The 22519-nt window shown below is 43.7% G+C and overlaps 2 protein-coding genes across 6 annotated transcripts; both read left to right on the top strand.

The window, feature by feature from the left end:
* The first annotated feature begins 652 nt into the window (after positions 1 to 652).
* LOC115549476 (SLIT-ROBO Rho GTPase-activating protein 3) lies at positions 653 to 12787 on the top strand. 5 transcript variants are annotated; one of them, XM_030364726.1, is made up of 23 exons: positions 682 to 807; positions 2945 to 2997; positions 3167 to 3254; positions 3408 to 3579; positions 4121 to 4283; positions 4562 to 4624; positions 4847 to 4966; positions 5089 to 5217; positions 5764 to 5985; positions 6449 to 6550; positions 6902 to 7129; positions 8226 to 8310; positions 8430 to 8457; positions 8616 to 8709; positions 8799 to 8859; positions 9338 to 9415; positions 9651 to 9779; positions 10243 to 10348; positions 10736 to 10963; positions 11062 to 11108; positions 11292 to 11487; positions 11669 to 11717; positions 11935 to 12787. In XM_030364726.1, the coding sequence occupies exons 3-23, from the start codon at positions 3188 to 3190 to the stop codon at positions 12082 to 12084; spliced, it is 2517 nt and encodes an 838-aa protein (XP_030220586.1). In that variant the 5' UTR covers positions 682 to 807; positions 2945 to 2997; positions 3167 to 3187; the 3' UTR covers positions 12085 to 12787. The 5 variants fall into 5 exon arrangements, with proteins under 5 accessions (XP_030220566.1, XP_030220586.1, XP_030220593.1 ...); XM_030364706.1 differs by lacking the exon at positions 2945 to 2997 and having other exon boundaries at positions 653 to 807; XM_030364733.1 differs by lacking the exons at positions 682 to 807; positions 2945 to 2997 and adding an exon at positions 1650 to 1772.
* Positions 12788 to 12957: 170 nt separating this feature from the next.
* Positions 12958 to 15432, top strand: ssr4 (signal sequence receptor, delta). Its single transcript, XM_030364779.1, has 6 exons — positions 12958 to 13147; positions 13371 to 13489; positions 13601 to 13675; positions 13773 to 13862; positions 13981 to 14046; positions 14784 to 15432. Exons 1-6 carry the CDS (start codon positions 13099 to 13101, stop codon positions 14886 to 14888), a joined length of 504 nt encoding a protein of 167 aa, XP_030220639.1. The 5' UTR covers positions 12958 to 13098; the 3' UTR covers positions 14889 to 15432.
* Positions 15433 to 22519: the final 7087 nt, after the last annotated feature.

Here is a 22519-nt window from a genome sequence, read left to right as displayed (position 1 = left end):
CCCCTTAATGTTGATAAAGATCAGCAGAGGAAGAATAACTGCAGTGTGCAACTGCATAGAGGAAGGAAGGGCAGAGAGGAGTCAGTGTTTGATAGTGAACATACTCCTCAGAGATGAGTGATGCAATCAGCACTTTGGCCATTTTTATTTTTGTAAGGTTTTCAAGTTTCAAATTCACCACCCATACACCATGTTTCTCACTTTCTTTCAATCAAGTACACAGCTTTGTTGAAACATTAACATGTTTTCATGTTTGTTATCTTATACATTTTATATATGGCTCCTAGTAATTGCATATAGCTGTCTTAACAACTTTTACTGTCTCTTTTGTTGTCACCAAACTTACTAATACTGTACAGAAAGTTAAGCATGGTTTCATAGATTCAAAAAGTAGTGGTGATCTCACAGCACTCACAGGGAATGCAGCATAGCTCCCGAGTCAAATTATGAGGGCAGATGCAAGCAGCTTGACTCAGGGACCTACCAGGCACTCGTGTCTCAAAGGGATTCTTTGAAAGTAAAGACTCTGGGGAATTGTCAAATTGACAAAGCGAAAGAATGAGTTTGTGTGTCACGCGCTGTTTGTGTGTATGTTTGTGTGTGTGTGTGTGTGTGTGTGTGTGTAGGTATCTGTTTGTATGCAGACAAGCAACACAACAGAAAGGAAGATGGTGAGTTCCACCCACATGTGCCTGTGTCCAATGTGAGGGGGAGGTGAAACAGTTGAGGGCTTACTCTGCCATCAACTGGCAGCAGTTTGCTTAGTCTCGACTCGAACAAACTGGTTTGGACTACTCTAATGCTCAGGTAGGAATCCTATTTATGAATATTTTGTTTGGGAATGATTTCAATGTTTAGTTTTTATTCGATCCGGCAGGTGGCCTCTAATGACATGTTATTATCTTCAGAGTTGAGTTAACTTTGTTTCCACTACTACTACTACTACTACTACTACTACTACTACTACTACTATTACTACTACTACTACGACTTCACAGAGATAAGTTCATAAAATATGCTCAACGTTTTCCCAGCCACACACATTGTGAACTTGTTAGGAGAGCTCTGCTCCAGTATTCAGTACGAGACAAGCACAGACTAGTATTCAATAATTATTGTGACAGCAGCCTCCCATGCTTGAGGGGGGTGAATCAGTAATGATCACATAGAACAAGAATGAAGAGTCTTCTGGAAAAGTCTGACATAGTAAGGAAAAATAACATAGGCCGACAGTTTTGGGAGTGGTGGGGTGGGGGGTGTTGCAATATAGCTGTCAGGTTTAAAACCGAATTTGTTGCATTGTTGAGTGGGGAAATGCTTTGAGTTTAGCTTTCGAAGAAAGGGGAAGTCAGGCAGAAAACTGAGGGGGTTAGGGATAGTGTGTGTGTGTGTGTGTGTGTGTGTGTGTGTGTGTGTGTGTGTGTGTGTGTGTGTGTGTGTGTGTGTGTGTGTGTGTGTGTGTGTGTGAGAGAAAAGATTAGAACTGTATAAACACACTAAAATGAGTTCCATTATTGCGGGGCTTCAGGGATGCTGGTTCCCGCAGTATTCATTAGTCATGAGGTTTGATGTTGAGGTGAAAATGTTTGCTAATCTAAGGCACTTACAAGCCTGTCTAAAGCGTGTAGCACACTGCAGATTATGGTTGTCCACTAGGTATCGCTGTAGCCACAGTTAATCCAGATAACTATGTTTTGAATATAGGCCAATAGATAGCTTGTTTAGTACGTTAAACTCAAAGTTAAAGCTTAGTAACTTTCAACTCTAAATTGGTAAGTCATATTTTTTACGAGTTTAAAATCACTATTACATTTTTGACAGCTGGACGCAGATATGAATGATGGTTTCGCTTCAAGTTGTCCAAACAAATCCAACTAGCGTTGTGTTTTTACCATAATCACGAGGAGCGCCGAGGCAGGGTTGAGTTGTGAATTCTGGAAAAATCCACACGACTAGCAGCAAAATAGCTAACGTTAGCTACAGGTAGCAGGTAACAGAACAGAATAGGGTGGCCTGCCTAGCTAACTAGCACTGTAGACAACAAGCACAAACAACAGGTGCAGCCGAAGTTCCTGTTATCATTAAAACGGCGGTAATTTGTTAACTTGTTTTTTGTACAACTAAAAAAAGTCCATATTCAGCAGTTGGAGGATTTGATTTGCTAATCTTAGGAAAACGCCCTTCCCTTTTCAGAAGGGCACTGAATTGATAATCCTCGTCTTTCCGGCAAGACAAAACAGAGCTAGATATTTGCTGAGTTTAAATTATTAGATCCGCTAAACGGTCATGTGATTGCAGGGGCCTCTGGCACCTAACTGTAGGCCTGGGAAGAGAGCCAAGACGCTAACGTTACACACAATGGCTTCTGTTTTCTCTTCCATTTGACAAGTTTACACCTCCCTTCTTAATCCATATGGAAAGAGGCAAGGTTAGGTCATTTGTAATCGATGTAAATTATTCAACCGAAATATACCAACAACACATTGGTGAAAATGCAATATTTAATATAAAGTTCCATTAGGTTATGTGTAAGATCTAAATTTCAAATGTAAGTAATGTTTCTGTACTTCTTACGAAATAAAACGTAATGTCAACATATCCTTGCCTTAATTGTTGAATACAAAAAAAGTATCCTAGTAGGCTATACTCTTGCCGGATATGTAGTCCTGTTATTTCTTCAAAGCGTTTCAGTATAAAATTATCTCAACCGATGTGTATTCTTCAACACACTACAACGCGTGGGATTGTGGTGGGCCTCTATTTTAAGGGCAGCCGAAATGTTGCTGGTGCTATTTTTGCACTTGTGCAGTAACGTTACTAGCGACGCAGCGGACAACACATGCCACCCAGCTCATTAGTGGACTTCCCGTCAACGGGGAAGAGCAGAGGAAGGGCCCGCTCATGAGATGTGTTACAGTAAGAGAAAAATATCTTTCTGTTGTAGGAGGAGACCGACCGTATCAATAGGAGGGGCTGACTGGTAGCAGTGTGTTTGAAGTAGGTTGTGCGATAGAGCCTGCTTCAGTAACAGATATAGGCCTTGGGGTTTTGTTGTGCTGAGAAAAGGTCCATACAGGGCATTGTGCCTACTTGCACACATATACCACAGCATTGTGGGATTCTTGCGTTGCATGATGATGTCACTTTACTTTGTTTTGTTTAACAGAATCACGCTGTTGGAGCGACGATGAGTTCCCACGTGAAGCTGAGAAAGGATAGGGTCGGTGTGGTGACCTACGACACACAAATCAAAGGTATATTACAATGATGAGCTTTGGGGAGCGGCGCTTGTTTTAGGGACAAAAGTCCTTACAAAATCAGTCTGAGCATGACTTCATATCCTGTCTGGCTTGTTTTTTTTTGTTTTGTTTTGTTTTTACTTTTGTCTTCTGTGTTCCCCTTTTCAGAGGTCCGCAGCCAGCTAGTTGACCAGCTGAAGGTTCTAGACCTGCAACTGGAGCACAAAAGCCAGCAGATGCAGGACCTGAGTGAATACCTACGGCGGCGGGGGGAGATAGAGGGCGACTACGCCCGCTCACTGGAAAGACTCGCCGAAAAGTTCACGTCCAAGATCAAGAGGTTAGACTGTGGCCCAGCATCCTAATCGTGTGCGAAACCCTCTTGTACCAAAAGCCTGCATCACACTTGATCCTTGGCTTACTTCCTGCTACAGTGCCACCGGAGGCTGCAAATGCAATGAGAGGCGACGTGCCCGATTTACTTTATGTTGGAAGTGTATTAGATGTATGGCCAAAAGAACAAAGGACAGCTTGAGTCCAGTACGTCGACTTGCGACACCGCAGAAGGGCGTGACAAACATTGAACTTTGGTCAACTTAGGACATGCGGTGATCAGGGGCTGACTTGAATTTCATTTCCTGTTTTTAATCACGTTGATCGACAGTCTTCTTGACTACGACAAACAGCCACAGACACTAGCCTTTTGCCTCTCATATTTTGAGCATCCTATTGCAGATAATATGAGCGGCTCCTGAGGGATACAAACCACAAAGGCCTTTTCTGCGTGGTCATCATAATCACAATGATATGATTGTTCTTAATTGTCAGCTCTCCCTCTCTCTGAATTGACCACCTCCTCTCCCTGTGTGCGTGTTTGCCAGGAAGGAGCCCAGTGGCCAGTCAGTAGCCCAGGTGTGGCGGTCCCTGCTGGCCCAGACTCGCCAGGAGGCCAGGGACCACAGTGGTCTGAGCGAGAGCTGCAGCAACCTGCTCATCCAGCCACTGGCTAACTGCCTGGAGTACACCCAGCGCCTCTCCAGAAAGGTACAACATCGGTTACTTGTCTGCACTTGTCTGGACTATTTGGAGGAAGCCTGCAATTCAAGCTATTCATGTGGCAGCACTAGGGATCAGCAGCTCCTTGTTCTATTAATTGCAGATGATGAACAAACCTAAAACTATTATTCAGATATTCTGAGCAGGGTGACTGTTGGCATGTTTGCATCTTCCTCCAGTCCCTCCCAGGCACAACTCTACAGCTCTTGAGCGAACACGTTTGTTACTAACTTACGGGGGCTTTTGTTTTGTCTGTGTATTTCCAGAGTAAAGAGGTGTGTGCGCAGCTACAGGACGGACTGTTGAAGGTTACCATAGAGCTCCAAACAGTGCGTGAGCAAATGCAATTACCGAGCGAACTTCCATATGCAACATGCAAAACAAACAAGCGTTTAACTGAATATTGGTTGTGTGTGTGTGTGTGTGTGTGTGTGTGTGTGTGTGTGTGTGTGTGTGTGTGTGTGTGTGTGTGTGTGTGTGTGTGTGTGTGTGTGTGTGTGTGTGTGTGTGTGTGTGTGGGGGGGGGGGGGGGGGGTCCTGTGTCTCTTTAGGCATGGAGGACATACTTGCAGTACTACTCAGACTTTATGTTGGCGGATGGGAAGCTGAGGGATGCAGAGAAACAGGAGGAAAAACAGAAAACCAAGAAAATGGAGAGGTTGATAGAAAAAGTAAAACGCCATGTTTAACCAACTTGCCGATGCGATCATCACCAACCTCGGCATTGCATTTTTGTGTACGCTTGAATCTGTCAATCGTCTCTTACGCGTCACTGTTGATGTCGTTGACACAGAGACAGGGCAAGGTCCAGGAGATCCAGGTGAAGTGCAGCAAGGCACGAAACGAGTACCTTCTGAACCTGGCCGCCGCCAACGCCTCAATGAACAAGTACTACCTTCAGGACATTTCCACGCTCATAGACGTGAGTGTCATCCATTGGTTGAACCTGTGTCCATTCTCACCCATTATGAATAGATTTGAATGGATTATAAAAACATAACGCACTTTGTAACGCAGTTCACAATGTAGTCGGGTGGCAGGATAGTTTTGTGGATATAAGATACTGGGCAATTCGCCGTCATAAGGATGTGGGTTTGATTCCCATGTCTTCAGCCTACCTGTAGGAATTCATGAGCAAGGTGCCTAACCCCTTGGATGAAAGCATCTACTAAAGGGCTTTTTATGGCTCAACGTTCCAACAACAACAAGGGGGTTACAGACCCCTTACGTCCTTGAGTACCCTCCTTGCGTCCACCGCAGGGGCCAGACGTGTGGCTCCCAAAAAACGTAACCTTCCGTTGAGGCGACGCAGCAGCAAGGGCTGTGATTGGTCGGCTTACTAACACCCGACGCAGAGCCTTAAACGTTCAAGACTGCGTCAAAGCGTCTGCGTGGTCATTGCGTTGCGGGAACGTGGAACCATAAAAAAGGCCTTAAGTGACCAAATAGTAATTCTTGCCTTCATTAGTGCGCAGACACGGGTTACCATCAGACGGTGGGCCGTGTGATGCGGAGCTACCTGTCACGGTGGAACCACGCCCAGAAGAACCAGAGCACCGGGCTACAGCAAATCCAGGGGACCGTTTCTGGACTGGTCCAGAACATGGACCGAGACAACCTCCTGGAGACTCACAACAACACCTTCTGCCTCCCCCTCCGCTTCCAGTACCAACCCCACGACGGAGACCAGGTGTGTGTGTGTGTGTGTGTGTGTGTGTGTGTGTGTGTGTGTGTGTGTGTGTGTGTGTGTGTGTGTGTGTGTGTGTGTGTGTGTGTGTGTGTGTGTGTGTGTGTGTGTGTGTGTGTGTGTGTGTCTCCATCATAATAGGGCATACTTTTGTATGCCCTATTTGAAATAATTGTTCTTCCCTATGATTACCGTTAACAATGCAGACTGTAGATTGTCGCAGCTGTGTCATTGTATCTTCGAAAGAGTTGTTTGCTGTCGAAGTTATTTCTGCTGCTTTGAGCACAAACAAACCAAATACCATCGGCTCCACTGTGATAAAGTGCTGGCAAAAAGCCCTGCTGCAGACAATATTCCAAATAAGGCAAATCACATAGACGCCCAAAACACAGAGGCTGAATGGACGTTTGTGTTGTATGTTCTTTGTTGCGTTGAACCCTAAAACCCTTGACCCTGTGGCTCTCAGGTGTGTGAGGTGAGCACAGAGCACGAGCTGAGCACAGAGCTGGAGACCCGGTTCAAACAGATACAGAACAGGCTGACAACCGTCTGCCAGGAGACGGAGGAGGTACGTTGCAGCACCCGCACCCCCCACCCCCCCCCCCCCCCCATCACCCCCACACCCGCACAGCCATCGCATTTAGCTCAGCAAGGTCTACCGACGCCTTGGGGTGACCAGAAAGATTCAAAGCTTTGCCTCACTCCTTCTCCAACTCCTCTTCCCCTCTGTCTCCCGCTCCCAACCTTCTCTGTCTGTCCCTCCTGTCCTCTCTGGCTCTTCCGACTCTCATCTCTGTGTCCCTCCTACCCGCTCTCTCTCCCTCCTCCCTCCGTCTCATTCCTCCCCCCCTCTGTCCCCCACTTCTTATCCCTCTGTATGCCTCTCTTCACCCCCCTGCGTCTCCCACCTGGCCCCCAGGCTGGGAAAGGCCTGATGGTCGGCCACTCCTCGCTGCTGGAGATAGTCTCTGACGACGACCTGGAGCCTAGTGGAGGAGGTGGTGGTGGTGGTGGTGGTGGCGGCGGCGGAGGGGTTGGTGGTGGCACCGGTTGCCCTCAGGAAGAGGGCGCAGAGAACCAGGCAAGCAAGCCCAGTGCAGCCCGGCGGAGAGCCAACCAACAGGAGATTGAGCAACTCTATCTCACCGTGAGTCCATAATGCACAGTATTTACAATGTGTGTTGTTTGTGGGATTGCACCAATCAACTGAAACCAGACAGGTCTTCCTCCTAGCACACAAACAGTGAACAGTGAACAAGGACGTTCAACTAACAATTTGCAGATTACAGGAAACATTAAGTGACTGAAAAACAAATAATAGTCCTTAGTTGCACATCCCTATGTAAATGGAAACTATTGAAACATTTATAAACTCATAGGAAAAGGCTGCAAACCGCTCTTCTGCTCTGTTAAAAGCATAACCCAAGTGTTGCATATTCTAACGATTGCCGCCACCGTATTTGCATGTCTGCATGGAATTTTAGGAGCCTATATTAATCGATGTGAAATGGTTAATGCTGCCTTTGCTTACTGGTTATTTATGCTGTTTAATGTTTAAATTCTTGTATCTTTGGCGACAAATTTACTTTATATCAACTTGTTTCCGTGTGTGCAGAACATTTGCATAGGCTGGAATTTGTTGAATTACTTTTGTGAGTATTTTTGGAAATAATAAATAAGGATGTGTTGAAGAGGGAAGTGTCTTGAGTCACAGCAGCAGGTGTTCAAACGGCTTTCTTTCGTCATTTGAGTATTTCCATTGAAATGTCAACATAAGCCCTCGGTCGATGAACGTGTGCCCAAGTGCCAAGTCTAAGCAAATTATGTTCATACATGTTTTATGAAAGTAAACTCCTAGAATTCCAATGTAAATGTAATGTAAAGCCTATCGGCTAAATAATTATTAACTGCTTGTATTCTATTATTATACAAATATCTTGATATTTGATGATATAGTACTAGGTTTTATGTACAAGATATGAAGCAACACTGGCTTTATAAACCTGGCTGCCACATTTTAAACACATGTGGAAAAAAACTGGACAATTCGAGGCAGAGAATCGCCAATCAGTATCTTTGTCGACCCATTTCCTTTTTTTCTTTTTTTAAATGGCATTTTGAATTGTCCAAGATAAACCAAGATTGGTGCATCCCGTGTTGCTTGGTAAGGGTAAGTGGTTGATAAGCTGAATAAACTGTGACTATTGCTAACCGGGACAAATTGTTTCCAACTTGTTTTTCAGAAAGTAAAGGAGTACCTGCTAGGGAGTTCATTGGCATCCAAACTTCAGGCTAAGCATGATTTGCTTAAAGTAGCAGTTGAAAAAGGTACGGTCTGATATTTACTGCGGTGTACGTCAAAGTTCCATTCCCCACTATTGTCACACCTCAAGTGTCGCCACATTTCTGAGAATTGTATCATTTCCTTAATTCTTTCCTCCTTCCAGCTCAAGCAACAAATGGTCAACAGCGCAGGTGAGCCTGCATTTGTTTGCAGTCTTCTAATCATGTGAAAGGGGAAAGCACAAATACAGCCATGTACTAGTGAATCTTGTTCATTGTATGTATGGGCTTAATAAAAATTCTTTAGTAGGTTACCTGGCTATTTAAGATAATGTCCTTTCCATCTACAGGCTTAATCCAAAGTCTGTGCATATGAGGAGGAACCAGTCAAAGGCCAACTTGAGTCACAAACCTTTCAGTAGCGACATCCTTCCATTCATACAAGTAACAATCAACTCTTTATCATTATGACTCATCATGGATGCTGTTTCAATACCAGAATCTGTCAAAAACATATAAACGTGTTCTTCAAGGCTTCCGGACAGGAAATCCCGGAAGTTGTTGAGAGCTGCATTCGCTTCATTAACCTGAAGGGTGAGTCAGGCTGGAGCTTATAGCTCTCTGGGCTTCATCATTAGGTTTTACCTTGTATTGTGATCATTTACTTACTTGAAAAATATTAACTGGATACCCTACATCCGGGGTCACCCACCTTTCTGAACTTGAGAGCTACTTCAAGTGTACTGAGTAATATGAAGGGCTACTTGTTTCATACAAACTTCCTGAATACCAAAGTTGCACGGCTTTCTCAGAAATGAATGCGCACGACATTGAACTTTTGAGACAACTTTTGAGTTCAGGTAGAACGTGCGCTGCGGGCGAATCGTGTGGCCCCTGCTGGTGACCCAGCTGGTCGCTGCGGGCCGTCGTCAACCCTTTCCTGTTAAAACCACATTGTCACCAAAACATCACACACATGCTTCTAGAACAGATTGCATACACTAGCTTGAGTACGCTTTTGTTTGTTTGGTTATGAATATTATGCTGATCGACAAAAGTCGCTTTCTGTCAGGTCTCCACCATGAAGGAATTTTCAGAGTTCCTGGTTTACAAGCAGAGATCATCAGCCTGAGGGATGCCTTTGAGAGAGGTAGATGTGTGTGTGTGTGTGTGTGTGTGTTTTTATTTTTGTGTGCTTTTGTGTCTCTTTCGTGGTTTGTGTGTGTGGTGCTTTTTCTGTGTTTGTGCGTTGTTTTCTTCTGGTCTGTGTGTGTCGGTGGGATTTTGCACGTGTGTGGGTTTCCTGGTGAGAACCATGAGATGTAGCCCCTCCTTTTGAGAGCGTGTAATAATGTGGGGCAGTGTGCTGTGGGGCTGTGCTGCAGGAGAGGACCCCCTGACAGACCAGCCGGTCGACATGGACTCGGTGGCGGGGGTGTTAAAGCTCTACTTCAGAACCCTGAAGAACCCCCTGTTCCCTTTAGAGAGCACCTCACAGCTGCTAGAGGCCTTCCGTAAGTGTGTGTTGTGTGTTTTTGTGTGTGCGTGTGTGCCAATGCATTTTGGCTTGGTGGCTGACTTTTTGATTAATGGATTTAGACTCGGCCCATTTTGATCTGTATCTCTGTAGAAGCTATTTTATAATTGCTCCCCACAAGTTGGGAAACAAACTTGTTCGCCTGTTTTTGCACGTGCTTTGATCAGCAACTCGTTTTGTCATTGATTTAATCTGTGTTTACTGAATACTCCTTATATGTCGCTCTTGGCGAATAGGAAAATCCTATTTACCAATCTGTAAAGAAAGGGAATCTGTGAAAAGATCACCTCTAGCAATTTGCAAATACAGTTGTTGGGGAGGCATTATTCTTAGCATGCTTGGCCCTGTTGCTGTGTTGAAACATGTACGTGTGAATGGGTGTGTCAGCATGCAAAGGCTTACTCAATTTTTCCCTCATCTCGCTCTCTCTCCTTTCACAGAAATGGAGAGTGAGACAGAGGGAGTGGCTCATCTGAAATTGGTCATCTCCGCCTACCCTGCTCCTCTCGTCGTAGTCATGAGATACCTCTTTGCATTCCTTAACCAGTATGTACCTTAACGCTTCACACCAAGTTCTGGGAACTGGTAACCTCTAACTGGTGTTCAGCAAAAAAAAAACAAACATGCAACTTAAAGAAACCCGCAGCAGATGTAATGAGGAACCTGGAGGAAGAGGAAGAATATATTTTTAGCGCTGCGGTTGAACAGCTACCGTTTCTATTACACACTGTGGCGAACCAGTACGATTATAAATAAATGCCCATGATAAATTAAATAAGACGATTAACTCAATTAGCAGACATTCTACCATTTCAGCTCCACACATCATCTGAAATGTTTCTCCTCTCTTCCTCACTCTGATCCCTTTTTTAATTTCTCTAAATTGGATTTGGGAAATCTTATTGAGTTTTTAACGAAAGTCCCTGCCCGCAGCTTGTCCCAGTACAGTGACGAGAACATGATGCAGCCCTACAACCTGGCCGTGTGCTTCGGCCCCAGTCTGTTGAGGGGGGCGCCGGACGAGGACGTGGTTACGCTGCAGCCTCAGATCAACGCGCTGGTGAAGAGCATAATCCTGCAGCACGAGGGTGTGTTCCCCAGCCAGGCCGAGGTACAGGGGCCCGTGTATGAGAAATGCATGACACTGGAACAGGACGACTGGTGAGACCACATGCGGACTTGTATTGTGTTCACGCACACAAAGTCACAAGCAGGCAATTTCTTAAGGACTAACTCCTAATCGTCACTTTGTTCTTCAGTGAGCCAATCCTAGAGGATGGAGACGGGGATGCAGAATGTTTACAGGGTAAGGGGGATTTGATCCTCCAAGTCTTCTAACACTGATTGTGTATCCGCGCTGCTGCTCTTTGATATGACCCTCGGGCACCCTCTCTCCATTCCATGCTGTCACTCATGCTTTCTTCTTCTTCATTGTCGTGCTGTTTGTTTCCTGTGGCTGTTGTTAAGTGAACCATGCTGTCGGTTTTAGATCCAGGAGACCCGCTACCGACGCAGAAAAAAGGAGAGCGCTCTCGCTCCGTCAGCAGGAGCTCCTCGGAAAAGAGGCGGTCCCGTCACGAGCCAACAGGGGGCAGCTTCAGCAAGGGAGCAAATTTCTTCAACTTGAAACTTCCAATCGGCCCACAGGCCAGGCCCTCCCCCCATTCCCCCGGCTACATCAGACGGTAGGTTTAGGCCCAATCCCATTTCTACCCCTTACCCCTCCCCCTTGTTTTGAAGGGGTAAGGGGAAGGGGTAAGGGGTAGAAATGGGATTGGGCCTTAAGATTTGTTTCGGCTCACTTTTGGAATTTTGTGTGAATTTTTAATATAAGCTTTAGTTAATTATCAATGTTGTTTTCCTCAGGGGACAGAACAACTCGCCTTCTGAAGAAGTGACGGTCCTCGTTGACAAGGTATGTTCTTTGTTTCTCAATTAAGTATTTTTTTTTTTAAGTCAATTATCCCACGAATGGCTGGCAGCAGTGCATTGGCATCCATTACTGGAAACCCACTGAGTCGAAAGTAATGAAAGGCTCCCTGGGGGAAGAAGTAGTCCCAAGAATAATGGGAGCCATTGTTTCATTACTCCCTTTTCATCTTTATCATCCTATCGTTTGTTTAATCCCACAGGAGATCTGGGCCCAGATGGACACAGTCTTTAAAGAGCTTCTCAATCGACAAGGGGTCCAGGAACCCCCCTCCTCTTCCTCCTCTTCCTCGACCGTCCCCGCCGCCTCCTCTCCGTCTGCCCAGAGCCAGTCGAGGAAGAAGAAAGCATGAGGACAGAGTGGAGCCTGAGGGGCTTTTAAGAAGGGCAGATCAACTAAACATAGCAGAGAAATGGATAAAAAGAAAGGAATCAAAGAGCGACATGTGTGAGCATCTGTTTAAGTTATTGGAGAGAATGTGTGTTGTTTGTTGTTGTGTCTTTTGTGTTTAAGAGACGTTGCTCACTGTCTAACAATGACTTCTGTGGATATGTGTGGCAGGAGAGCTTTAGTTTATGTTTATACAGCGCACCCTTGTGGTTACCGCACAGAACAAGATGGTAGATTTTTCAAGCTATTATTCATACAACAGACTGGATTGAGCTATTGAGCATTTATTTTTTGTTTGTTTTTTTACTGTTCGACATGATAAAATACTTGACATGCGCTCATTTCTTTCGGCTGTTTGTATGGGATAAAAAAAGGGTATTTTAGGCCTTTCAATACAAATAGGCCTTGTGTTGAACTTTGAAGGCCAAACTATTAAAAGTGCTCTTAATCAAAAAGAATTCACTCTCGACCATGAAGGGGTGTCACTCACTCTAAACAAACGGAACTAACACATACACGCATCAATTCAACCTGCTGTCCAGAAAGATGGGGTCACTTATACATTAGATAAACTGTGAAATTTTGATTTTGTATTTGTACTGATCAGTATACGATTTTATTTTCACATGGTGAACTGATGGATAATAAAACAATATGCCAAGATATGACTTGTGTCATTTTATAGCATTTAAAAAAAAACATTGATTAGCTTAAATACATTTGATGAGGGTCCAACAATATAACAACATTGTAAATGTACTAATTAAATAACTTTTCAAAAAAAGATGAATGAAAAACGATAGTTTGTCAGATAGAGATCAAATGACGTGTCAATACAAATTCTACCCACAATGCGTTTCGCGAATTTTGTACACGTCATTACAGTGCACCGGTCTGAAAGCTGAGGTGGACTTCAGGCAGAAAAAAGGAACAGACGTGTACCTCAAGTTCTAGTGAAACATTACCAGAAATCGTCATGTTCAGAATAGCAGCTTTCTTCGCACTTTTAGTGTGTGCCTGCTCGGGTAAGTTAACGAAGGCGATACTTATTTTTTTCGATTGAATGTCTCTTCTTGCTAGCGCTCGCATGCCAAACTCGTATCCTCAGTGTGTTACTTCTGTTTACCGACGTGTTTAACCAAGCTTTATGTAGGTTGACTATAATAAACTATAATATATACATGGAATATATTATAATACAAATGGCAGCAATACATCCCAACATATGCGTTCCTTTCTTGAGTTTAGCTGATAGCTGCACAGATCCAGTGATCAGCCCCTCGGCCTACACGACCAACGACGCTGTTATCTCATCCGAGTCAGTCTTCATTGTTGAGCTGAGTCTCGCCTGTGCAAACGGAGCCCAGGTAAATGTTCATCTCCAACATTCGTTTGTTTGAACCTATAATAAAGTGATCTTCTGAGGAGCGGCTCCTTGCCTTTTATGCTCTGTGACACGCAATATCCTTTGTCACCAGAGTGTGGCGCTGTATGCTGACGTCAATGGAAGACAGTTCCCAGTGACAAGAGGCCAGGATGTTGGCAAATACCAGGTAGGACTCGAAACCGCTATTCTTTGGTCAATGAACCCAGCACTTAATTTTTTTTTATTGACAAAATATTTGGTTGCACCACAACCATGTGTCTTAGGTGTCTTGGAGCCTTCCTCACAAACAGGCCAGTTCTGGAACTTATCAAGTGAAATTCTTCGATGAAGAGTCCTACAGCTCCCTGCGCAAGGTATGTCTCTGCGTCACATGTCAAATAATGTACTCATCGTGATGTACAGCCAATGAGCTGCGGATACGACCTTGACCAAGACAACCGGTAGTCAATGTCTGTACTGCATGCTTTTCAGGCTCAGAGGAACAATGAAGACGTTGCTGCCATTCAGCCCCTCTTCTCCGTCAACGTTGATCACAGGGTAAGTTTTCTCTACAGTAGTCCCTGTAGGTAGGCACTCGCAATGAACCAGGCTTATTGAGGGGCCAGACTTTTGTAAATTGACCAGTTGTTGGCAGTCTATACACTGGAGGAATGTGTTTCCATCTGGATAAAACTCCACAGATGGCTTTCGGGAGACCCATTGCAGGACTGAACTTTAAATGTTGTTCAAGTTTGTTGCTATATTAGGACTGTGGGAAATTGTCTGACTGAAATTACTAAAGAGAGAATTAAAGAATGATTTAATTATTAGTCATTCTTCCATCTTAATATCCACCATGTGCGCTGATGGCTGCGCATGGTGCAGAATGCATTGCAATATAAATTGTTATGTGTTTGGATATAACAAAAAAAAAAAAGTTGGCCTACTTATTTTCTAAGACTTATTCTATTGTTTGTAACTGGATCTTTTGAAATGTGAGACTTTATTTTAGCTACCACATTATTGCAATAAACAAAGCCAGACCAACTTACAAATGCAAAATCGGAAAGCAGGTTCATAAGGAAGATGGAATACCCAATGTTGTCCATAATTGGAAGAAATTGGGTGCAATAAAGGAAACATTTTCACATTGACCTTGAGTGGTCTAGAATCCAAGAAATGCTTGAAATGTATGTTTGGATAGCTGTGTTAATTTGAGGGCTTCATTTCTGGTGTTCTGTTTTCAATTTTCTAACTACTGTTATTTATTTATTTTTTTCCCTTTTTGACCACAGGGCGCCTGGAATGGCCCATGGGTGTCTACTGAGGTGCTGGCAGCAGTCGTCGGTATCCTGGTCTACTACCTCGCCTTCAGTGCAAAGAGTACCATCCAGGCATAGAGGAATGAGACGAAGCAATGTTAACACCAACGGATCTTTACAAAGAATATTGAATTCTGGCGGGACGTGTCAAGTAGTCCATGGTCCAGAATATTGTCATAAGTCTCATTTTCTGAGATGTGGAGATAGAGCAGTGGTCATTTTGTATTTTTTGTTTTTGTTTTCTTTCACAGACCGTGTCTGTAACAAACTTTTTTAAGATTTGGACCAGTATAGTTATTTCGGAAGAATACAGAAGAAAAAACACGTGCATGGTTTACATGTGTTTTTAGTTGTCTCTCAATAGCTCAAAATGTCCCCTTTTTTAAGCAAGGTGTCTGAAATGATATGCAAACTAATTCCCTTCTCTGTGTGTCAGCAGCATTTGGGTTGAGTTCTGTACAGATATGCTCCAAACCGATTAGTCGAGATGGCTGAGATTTGACATAAATCCATGATCAAAGTTGTGACTCCACTGGATGGCCTAAAGAGGTCAAACATTGTGTTTGTGTCTCATGCTCATTGCGGTTCACTCAATAAATGGTCTGTTTTTGTCCAAGTGTGATGTGTTGATGTTGTGTCTTGAAGTTCAGCATCATATGGGCCTTCCAATTTCAGTTTAGGCAGACCAGAATATGTCTATGGTCTTGGTTCCATAGCAACATATTTCATAAAATGTTTTTTGTTTTGTTTTGGTTAGTTATTTGGATTGTGTGAAGTGACTCTTCAACCCTGTGGTCCAGAGTTTTATTCCGATCATAACTACTAGAACATGCAGCCTCCCCTCAAGCTGTTGTGATCTGCAGCAGGAATGTCTTAAACATGAGTTACTTTTATGGACCATTCTGGTTTGCATAGTGAAAGAGTCCAAAACCTATTCTAAAATAATTTCTCCTTAGATTACCTACTTTTCTTTATGTAGTGAAGTATTGACTGCATAAAAAGTATTGACTACATTACCTCCATTTGGTAAGTCATGGCCACAAACAATCTTTGAAGCACAACTTTTAAAACGTTGAAAGTACACGAAAAAATAAAAAACGTTTATTCCATAAGCACCTCCCCTGAGGTTATCGAGGGGGTAATGGAGTCTTGAGGGGGAAAGCTGCTTCCGCCATTGTTTTCCGGCTTCCTTTTTCTACCGTTTGTAATGGTCTGTCTGGACGTTGATGATCCTTTGGTTCCATCAATATACTGTAAGACATTTATAAGTTAATTAATCTCAAGTTAATAACCTCTCCACAGCCAGTGTTATATTTAGACTTTAATATTCAAATGGAAGTTTTTTTGGTCAATACTGAGGCAACCAAAGTCAAAACTTTGTCATTGACCTCCGATTTAATAGGAACTGACTACTAAAAAGTGCATAGAAATTGAATTGCCTGCAGTACTGTACGTTAAGCACTAAGTGGCAGCTGTGAGCTTCATTCCAAGCTTCCTAGCTGTCACCCTCCCAACACATCAATGTCTGGCAGATATGTTATTGCTATATCATGATTCTCCCTAGCATGTATAATACCACGTACCGTTATAATTAGAGCTGTCAGTTAAACGCGTTATTAACGGCGTTAACGCAAACCAAATTTAACGGCGTTAAAAAAAAATATCGCGCGATTAACGCAATTATTTTATAAAAAAAAAAAAAAAAAAACTTTTTTTTTTTTCGTCCTGTTTTGATCAGTGTATATGCCAATGTTGTTATCAATAAAAAATCATTTGCACAAGGCAAGCCGATGCACCTCACCATGTTGATAAGAGAATTAAAATGAGAAGAATTATGGGACAAAAAAATCAAGGGATATTTAGCATAGAAAAATAATTTGCGATTAATCGCGATTAATTAGAGTTAACTATGACATTAATGCGATTAATCACGATTAAATATTTTAATCGCTTGACAGCTCTAGTTATAATGCATTGCATATTTGGCCCTGCTTCATGAAGATTTCTTAGTATTACATCTGTCATGTGTGTAATTGCATCAAACTGTACTGAACATGTTTATCTGTTCTTGGCTGAAGCATAGATGTAAACTTAGCATTTCTATTTTTGTATTCAGCCAGTGGGAACGAGTGTGTGCACACAGGGTACAGCTGAACTTAGTCTTCAGTGAACTTTCTTTGCAGTGCAACAGTAAATTCTCTGCGCTTCCCTTGAGTGAAATTGTTTAAATTAGTGGAAATATGGGAGGCAGACATTACACGTCCCATAACAAGGAATATCCACAGATCATCCATGCCATGCATGGCTAAAAGCCACAGGCTGGAACACTCTACATTATGTAAGCATATCTTGGCTTTTGTTTTGTTACCTTAGTGAAGTAACAATAGAGCCATGACTATTGGTTCATGACAAATGCTCCAGGAACTTCCTCATGGAATCCTCTTTCACACTGTGGAAAGACTGACAGAATGGTAATGGTCAACGAAAAACAATGCATAAAAGAAAATGGCTTAAAGCTATCACAGGAAAGGTTTAGGCTCTGAGATAGGTGTATTTTATGTGCCATTTGGCTTGCAGTGCGGTCAACAAAACAGGAAAACCAAGAATAACAACAATTTACAAATTAGGGAATTTGGCCAGCTCAGATTAACACAGCATGAGGATCGCATGAAGTAGCCTAGTCCTTCTAAAAAAAAAAACCGTAGTAACTCTAAAACAGTTTGCTAAAATACTGAATATGGAATTATCCTGGCGTAAAAATTGTGCGTGTGTGGGTGCGTGTGTGTGTGTGTGTGTGTGTGTGTGTGTGTGTGTGTGTGTGTGTGTGTGTGTGTGTGTGTGTGTGTGTGTGTGTGTGTGTGTGCGTGCGTGTGTGTGCGTGTGTGTGTGTGTGTGTGTGTGTGTGTGTGTGTGTGTGTGTGTGTGTGTGTGCATGCGTGTGCGTGTGCGTGTGTGTGTGCTGTGAGGCAGAGCAAAGCGGGCCTGTCAGAGGTGTTTGAGATGTGGACTTGGGGTAAGAGTCAGACCCCGATAGGTTAGCGGTATTCAGCAGTGTCGAAACCGGCGTCAAGCGGTCTCTGTCATCATACTTTCTTGGGCTACAGTAGCGTTTACCCGCTGCTCATTTTTCACACGTTAGCCCGGCGGAGAAGCCCTTTGTAAACAGACCTCCCTGACTAGAGAATGGGCCGAAACAGCGTCGGTCACGCCGGGGTTCTGATCCGTGAAATCCAAATGAAAACTGTTTTGGATGGAATTACTTCAGGGCTTTACACGGGGAGAAGGCGAGACATCTTAATACCTTTTTTCAACCGGAAAAAATGTCAATGTGCTTAGCATCACAGTCTAGGGCCTTTGTTCTTGTAAGTCGTTATCCCTTGCTTCCTGTCTTCCTTTTAGGTATGGTTTAGGGCCGCTTTGAGTAGGGAAAGGGGCGATGGACTTATGAAAACGAACCATATATGGGGACAGATCTTTTCCCCCCACTTTTCTTTGAAAACAACTTATCCCAGCATTAGGGCCCGAAACTCTCTCCAATGATTTCCCACCCTTAGGTCAGCAGCAATAACACAGCATTGTTCTATAGCATTCCTTCAGTTGTTTCATTGGATAAGAGCGATGAAATACTCTATATGGGAGACCCTTATGAAACACACCTCTGTTGCTCATACATTTTGTGTGTCTTTTACGCTCATAAAACAATACACATCCTAATTCTGCTGACACAACCAGACAGGTCATGTCAAACTAGAAATGAACGCATGGAGAAAAGTCACGTACATTCCGCCCTGTGAAAGAGCTTTGAAAGATGTAAGTGCAAGTGGTAAAACTGAGAATTATTGTTTCCCTGGGGCGATAACCTTTTCATTTACCACTACCCCTCATTATTAGTTTAACGTTTTCTTTATCGGCAATAAAAAGAGACCATATGGCTAAACGTGGCGTGAGATCACCCTGCAAACAGCTACTCCCTCTGCATATTCACCTCCCTGGTGTGTGAATGCCTTTAATGGGAGAAAGTGTATTTGCGTAAATCATACCCCAAAAAAGAAATGAATGGGTGTTCTGACAGCAGCCACTGGCCACGATACCAAACCAGATAAGGAAAGGTGAAACACGGACCAATACTTTTATTTAGATTTTTATGTGTGCCCGCCCAGTGTTATGAAACATTGGGACCGGGGCGCGGCTCCTCTGGGGTTAAAGGGGATTGAGAAGTGTATCCAGGCCAGTACAGGCCCACCGCTGTGTTGGAATGAGCTCAGTAACGGGCCCAGCAGTGGTCGGGTTGAACAACACACACAAACACTCACACAAACACACACACACACACACACACACACACACACACACACACACACACACACACACACACACACACACACACACACACACACACACACACACACACGGGGGGGGGGGGGGGGGGGGGGGGGGGGGGGGGGGGGGGGGGGGGGGGGGGGGGGGGGGGGGGGGGGGGGGGGGGGGGGGGGGGGGGGGGGGGGGGGGGGGGGGGGGGGGGGGGGGGGGGGGGGGGGGGGGGGGGGGGGGGGGGGGGGGAATCAGCTTTGAGAAGCTCCTCGGAAGCGGATCTTATTTCTACTGACTTGTGAAGAGGATCCCCAGGATCCCTCCCATCTCTTCAGGCCATTGGCTCATGCAGATCACGTGACGACGACGATAATGGGATTTGAATTGCCATAGAGCTCACCTGCAGGGCCCTGTCCTTGTGTGCACGGTGGAGATCAGGCGCGGTGTCATTCATCTCTCTGATGCCTTGCCCTGTCACGCAGGCCGGCATGCTGGCAGGAAGTTGCCCTCCCCCCCTAATGAAGCGGCGACCTTGAGTTTTACACATCGGCACTGCATCGCCCGACACGCCGTAAAAAACACACAGAATACGAGAAGAGTACACACACACACACGTGTACTCAGACATCCACTTTTTCTGCATGCACTGTAAACACACACCCACGTACAGCAAGATTCCATTAACAGAAGGTCAGCGACGGCATGAATTGAGCTCCAATAATTTAACACTTTGACAACGATGGAGATAAATAATCAGTCCGTTGTGTAATCAATAATGTTTGGTCATCCTCTGTGATCGAACGATTAGCCTTTTCAGGAGTTCATATTTATAGCTCCTATACGGCATGTAGAAGCACTCTGTGGGTATTTGCGTCAGTGTTATTTTCAGGCACCTAAAGTAGGCTACATTTATTATGTAGTTGTTGAAAGAACCTCTAAAAGGCTGTGTAGGCAGCTTAATGCAAAGCAGAGTGTGTCTCTTTCCTGGCCCATCACTCTGAGTGATCGCCTCGCCCCCCTTCACTGCCTACCCCCCCCTTTTTTTTTCCAGACAGCCAAGAATCATCCTCTGACCTTTCAACTTCCTGCCAGGAAAGAGGAACACACACCAACACACGGACGGGTTTTGTAAGCCGTCGCTCCGTTTCCTGATCCGACAAAGACAGAGACATGCAGCGCTGTTGATGCTGCGGCGACCTCTTGGCTTGGCACGGAATCAAAGAGCCACAGCATCACTCCTTCACCCTGACCTGCTTAGAGGGAAAGGTGAGGCGCCTGTTCTCGTTCGACCTCCACCCCCCTTGGAACCCTCGAGACACCGAAAAAGCATCCCGGTGGCTGACCTGCTGAGTGACTCTCAGCTCCCCCCCTGTTTTTCTTCCCTGCTTTTTTCCTTTGACGCATCACACTGTACTCATTGGTTACAAAACAGACACACACACACGAGAGTTTTTTTCAACCGTCGTCTAACACAATGCCGGTACAATAGTATGAACATTAAAGTTACATTTAATCTTGTTTTATACACACAGGGAAATGATAACAGCTTTTTAAGAGGTTAACAATCTTATGAAACGATAGTAATAACTTTGATTTTGTAAGTGTTTTCAGTGGAAGGGGCCTACAGCACTACTTTTCAAAGACAAAAAAGACCAAAAAAACGTTTGATATAAAAACTGTACATAAACGTCATGGACAACATGGAAAAAAGTAAACTGAAATGTTAAGATATACTGTATGCATATTATTATCTACACGAAAATAAATATGATGAGAAATGGCTCAAGTGGTGACACAAGGTGCCTAAAGATCCCTGCTGTTGCAGTAGCTAACTTCTAAGAATAACATGTTTACATGACATCATAGTCAAAACACATTTAGCAGGGTTAACCAGCTACCAGCAATAAAGGCACTTGGAGTTCAATGTCAGACAATGGGGCTACGAATCGCTGCTTTAAAAAAACATGATAATAATTGGTAACACTTTCAAATAAGGTAACATGAACTAACCATTGTTTCACATAAGTTAATATTTAAGCAATATTTATTGACTAAGAGTTATTAACTAATGGTCTAGTGATCTTTTACTAATTGTGTTCATGTTAACTAATGGTGCTCATGTTCTCAACTAAGATATTAAGTTACATTATTTGATAAGGTTAATCACTAACCCTATATCTAACGCAATATAATAATCATTAACTAATTTAAATGAGTGGTTAATCAATGTACTCTTAATGTAAAGTGTTACCATAATTAGGCTACATGCCGACCTAGTGTTATCAAGCTGAGTTTTAAGTAGGCCTACCTGTTAGTGTATTGTAAATAGTGTTAGGTTAAGACCTGAAATTATCCAACAGTACAGCACAGGCAATATACGGACAGAGAAATATTAAGTCGTGGCCATGAAATACTAATTTATGGCCTCGGAATACTTGTTCCATGGCCCCGAAATACTTATTCCATGGCCAAAAATTAGTTTTACATAATTTTATAGTCCTTTTGCTGACTCAAAATGATTTAGTCACTTCCATGCCCGGCGCGGGACTGCATTCCTGCTCTTGGCAGGTAATAAATAATAAATCAACAGCAGGTGTGCAACCCGCCGCTGGGCATGGAAGAGATGTCATTAATAAGATGTCACTTCAAGGATTTCGAGGACACAAAATATGTATTACAATGCCACGTAATAAGTATTTCGAGGCAATTTTTGGAAAAATATATTAATATTTTTTATTTTAAAAAGAAAGAAATCCTCTGTCACCTCCGGGGGTACGTAGCTCAAGCCTATATGGTAGCCATGCCGAAAAATACAAAAAATCGGTGTACTGTTACATGGTATGGGCCGGGGTGTGTAGGCCTACATTCAACATTCATGGTTCTTACTTACTTGCAAATAATCCACACATACAGCAATGCGAGTGAACCAACAACCGAACGACATGGAACAAAAGCGCCAACGGAGGTAATTTAAGTGAAATGAAGTTGACTGTGCGTTCAGCATGCGGAGCGAGGAGGGGGGGGGGGGGGGGGATCTGTCCCATATGCTCCCCCCCCTTATGGCTCTGCAAGCGCACAAGTTCCTATGACTTTTTTATTCTTATTTCCAAAAATATATAATGACAACTACCGTGTGTGTTTTTCGGAATCAGTGAAGGCCGTGCAGCCTTAAGAAAACGGTCGATGGAACGACCTTGGTGCCGGAGCAATAATTCGCATCGCTAGACATAAGCAGAAAGTATTTTATCTATAAATATAAATATATATATTTATGTAAATTGAGATATACATCTATATATATAGGCTACATACAATGTGCCTTACATTCCAGTCTCTCAATAAATACATTCTGCCACGTTCATTCTCTGTAAATGGAATGCTGCTGAATGACCATTTCA

Source organism: Gadus morhua, chromosome 1 (assembly GCF_902167405.1).
Source record: "Gadus morhua chromosome 1, gadMor3.0, whole genome shotgun sequence".
Classification (NCBI taxonomy): domain Eukaryota; kingdom Metazoa; phylum Chordata; class Actinopteri; order Gadiformes; family Gadidae; genus Gadus; species Gadus morhua.
This window is presented reverse-complemented; position numbering and strand designations above follow the sequence as displayed.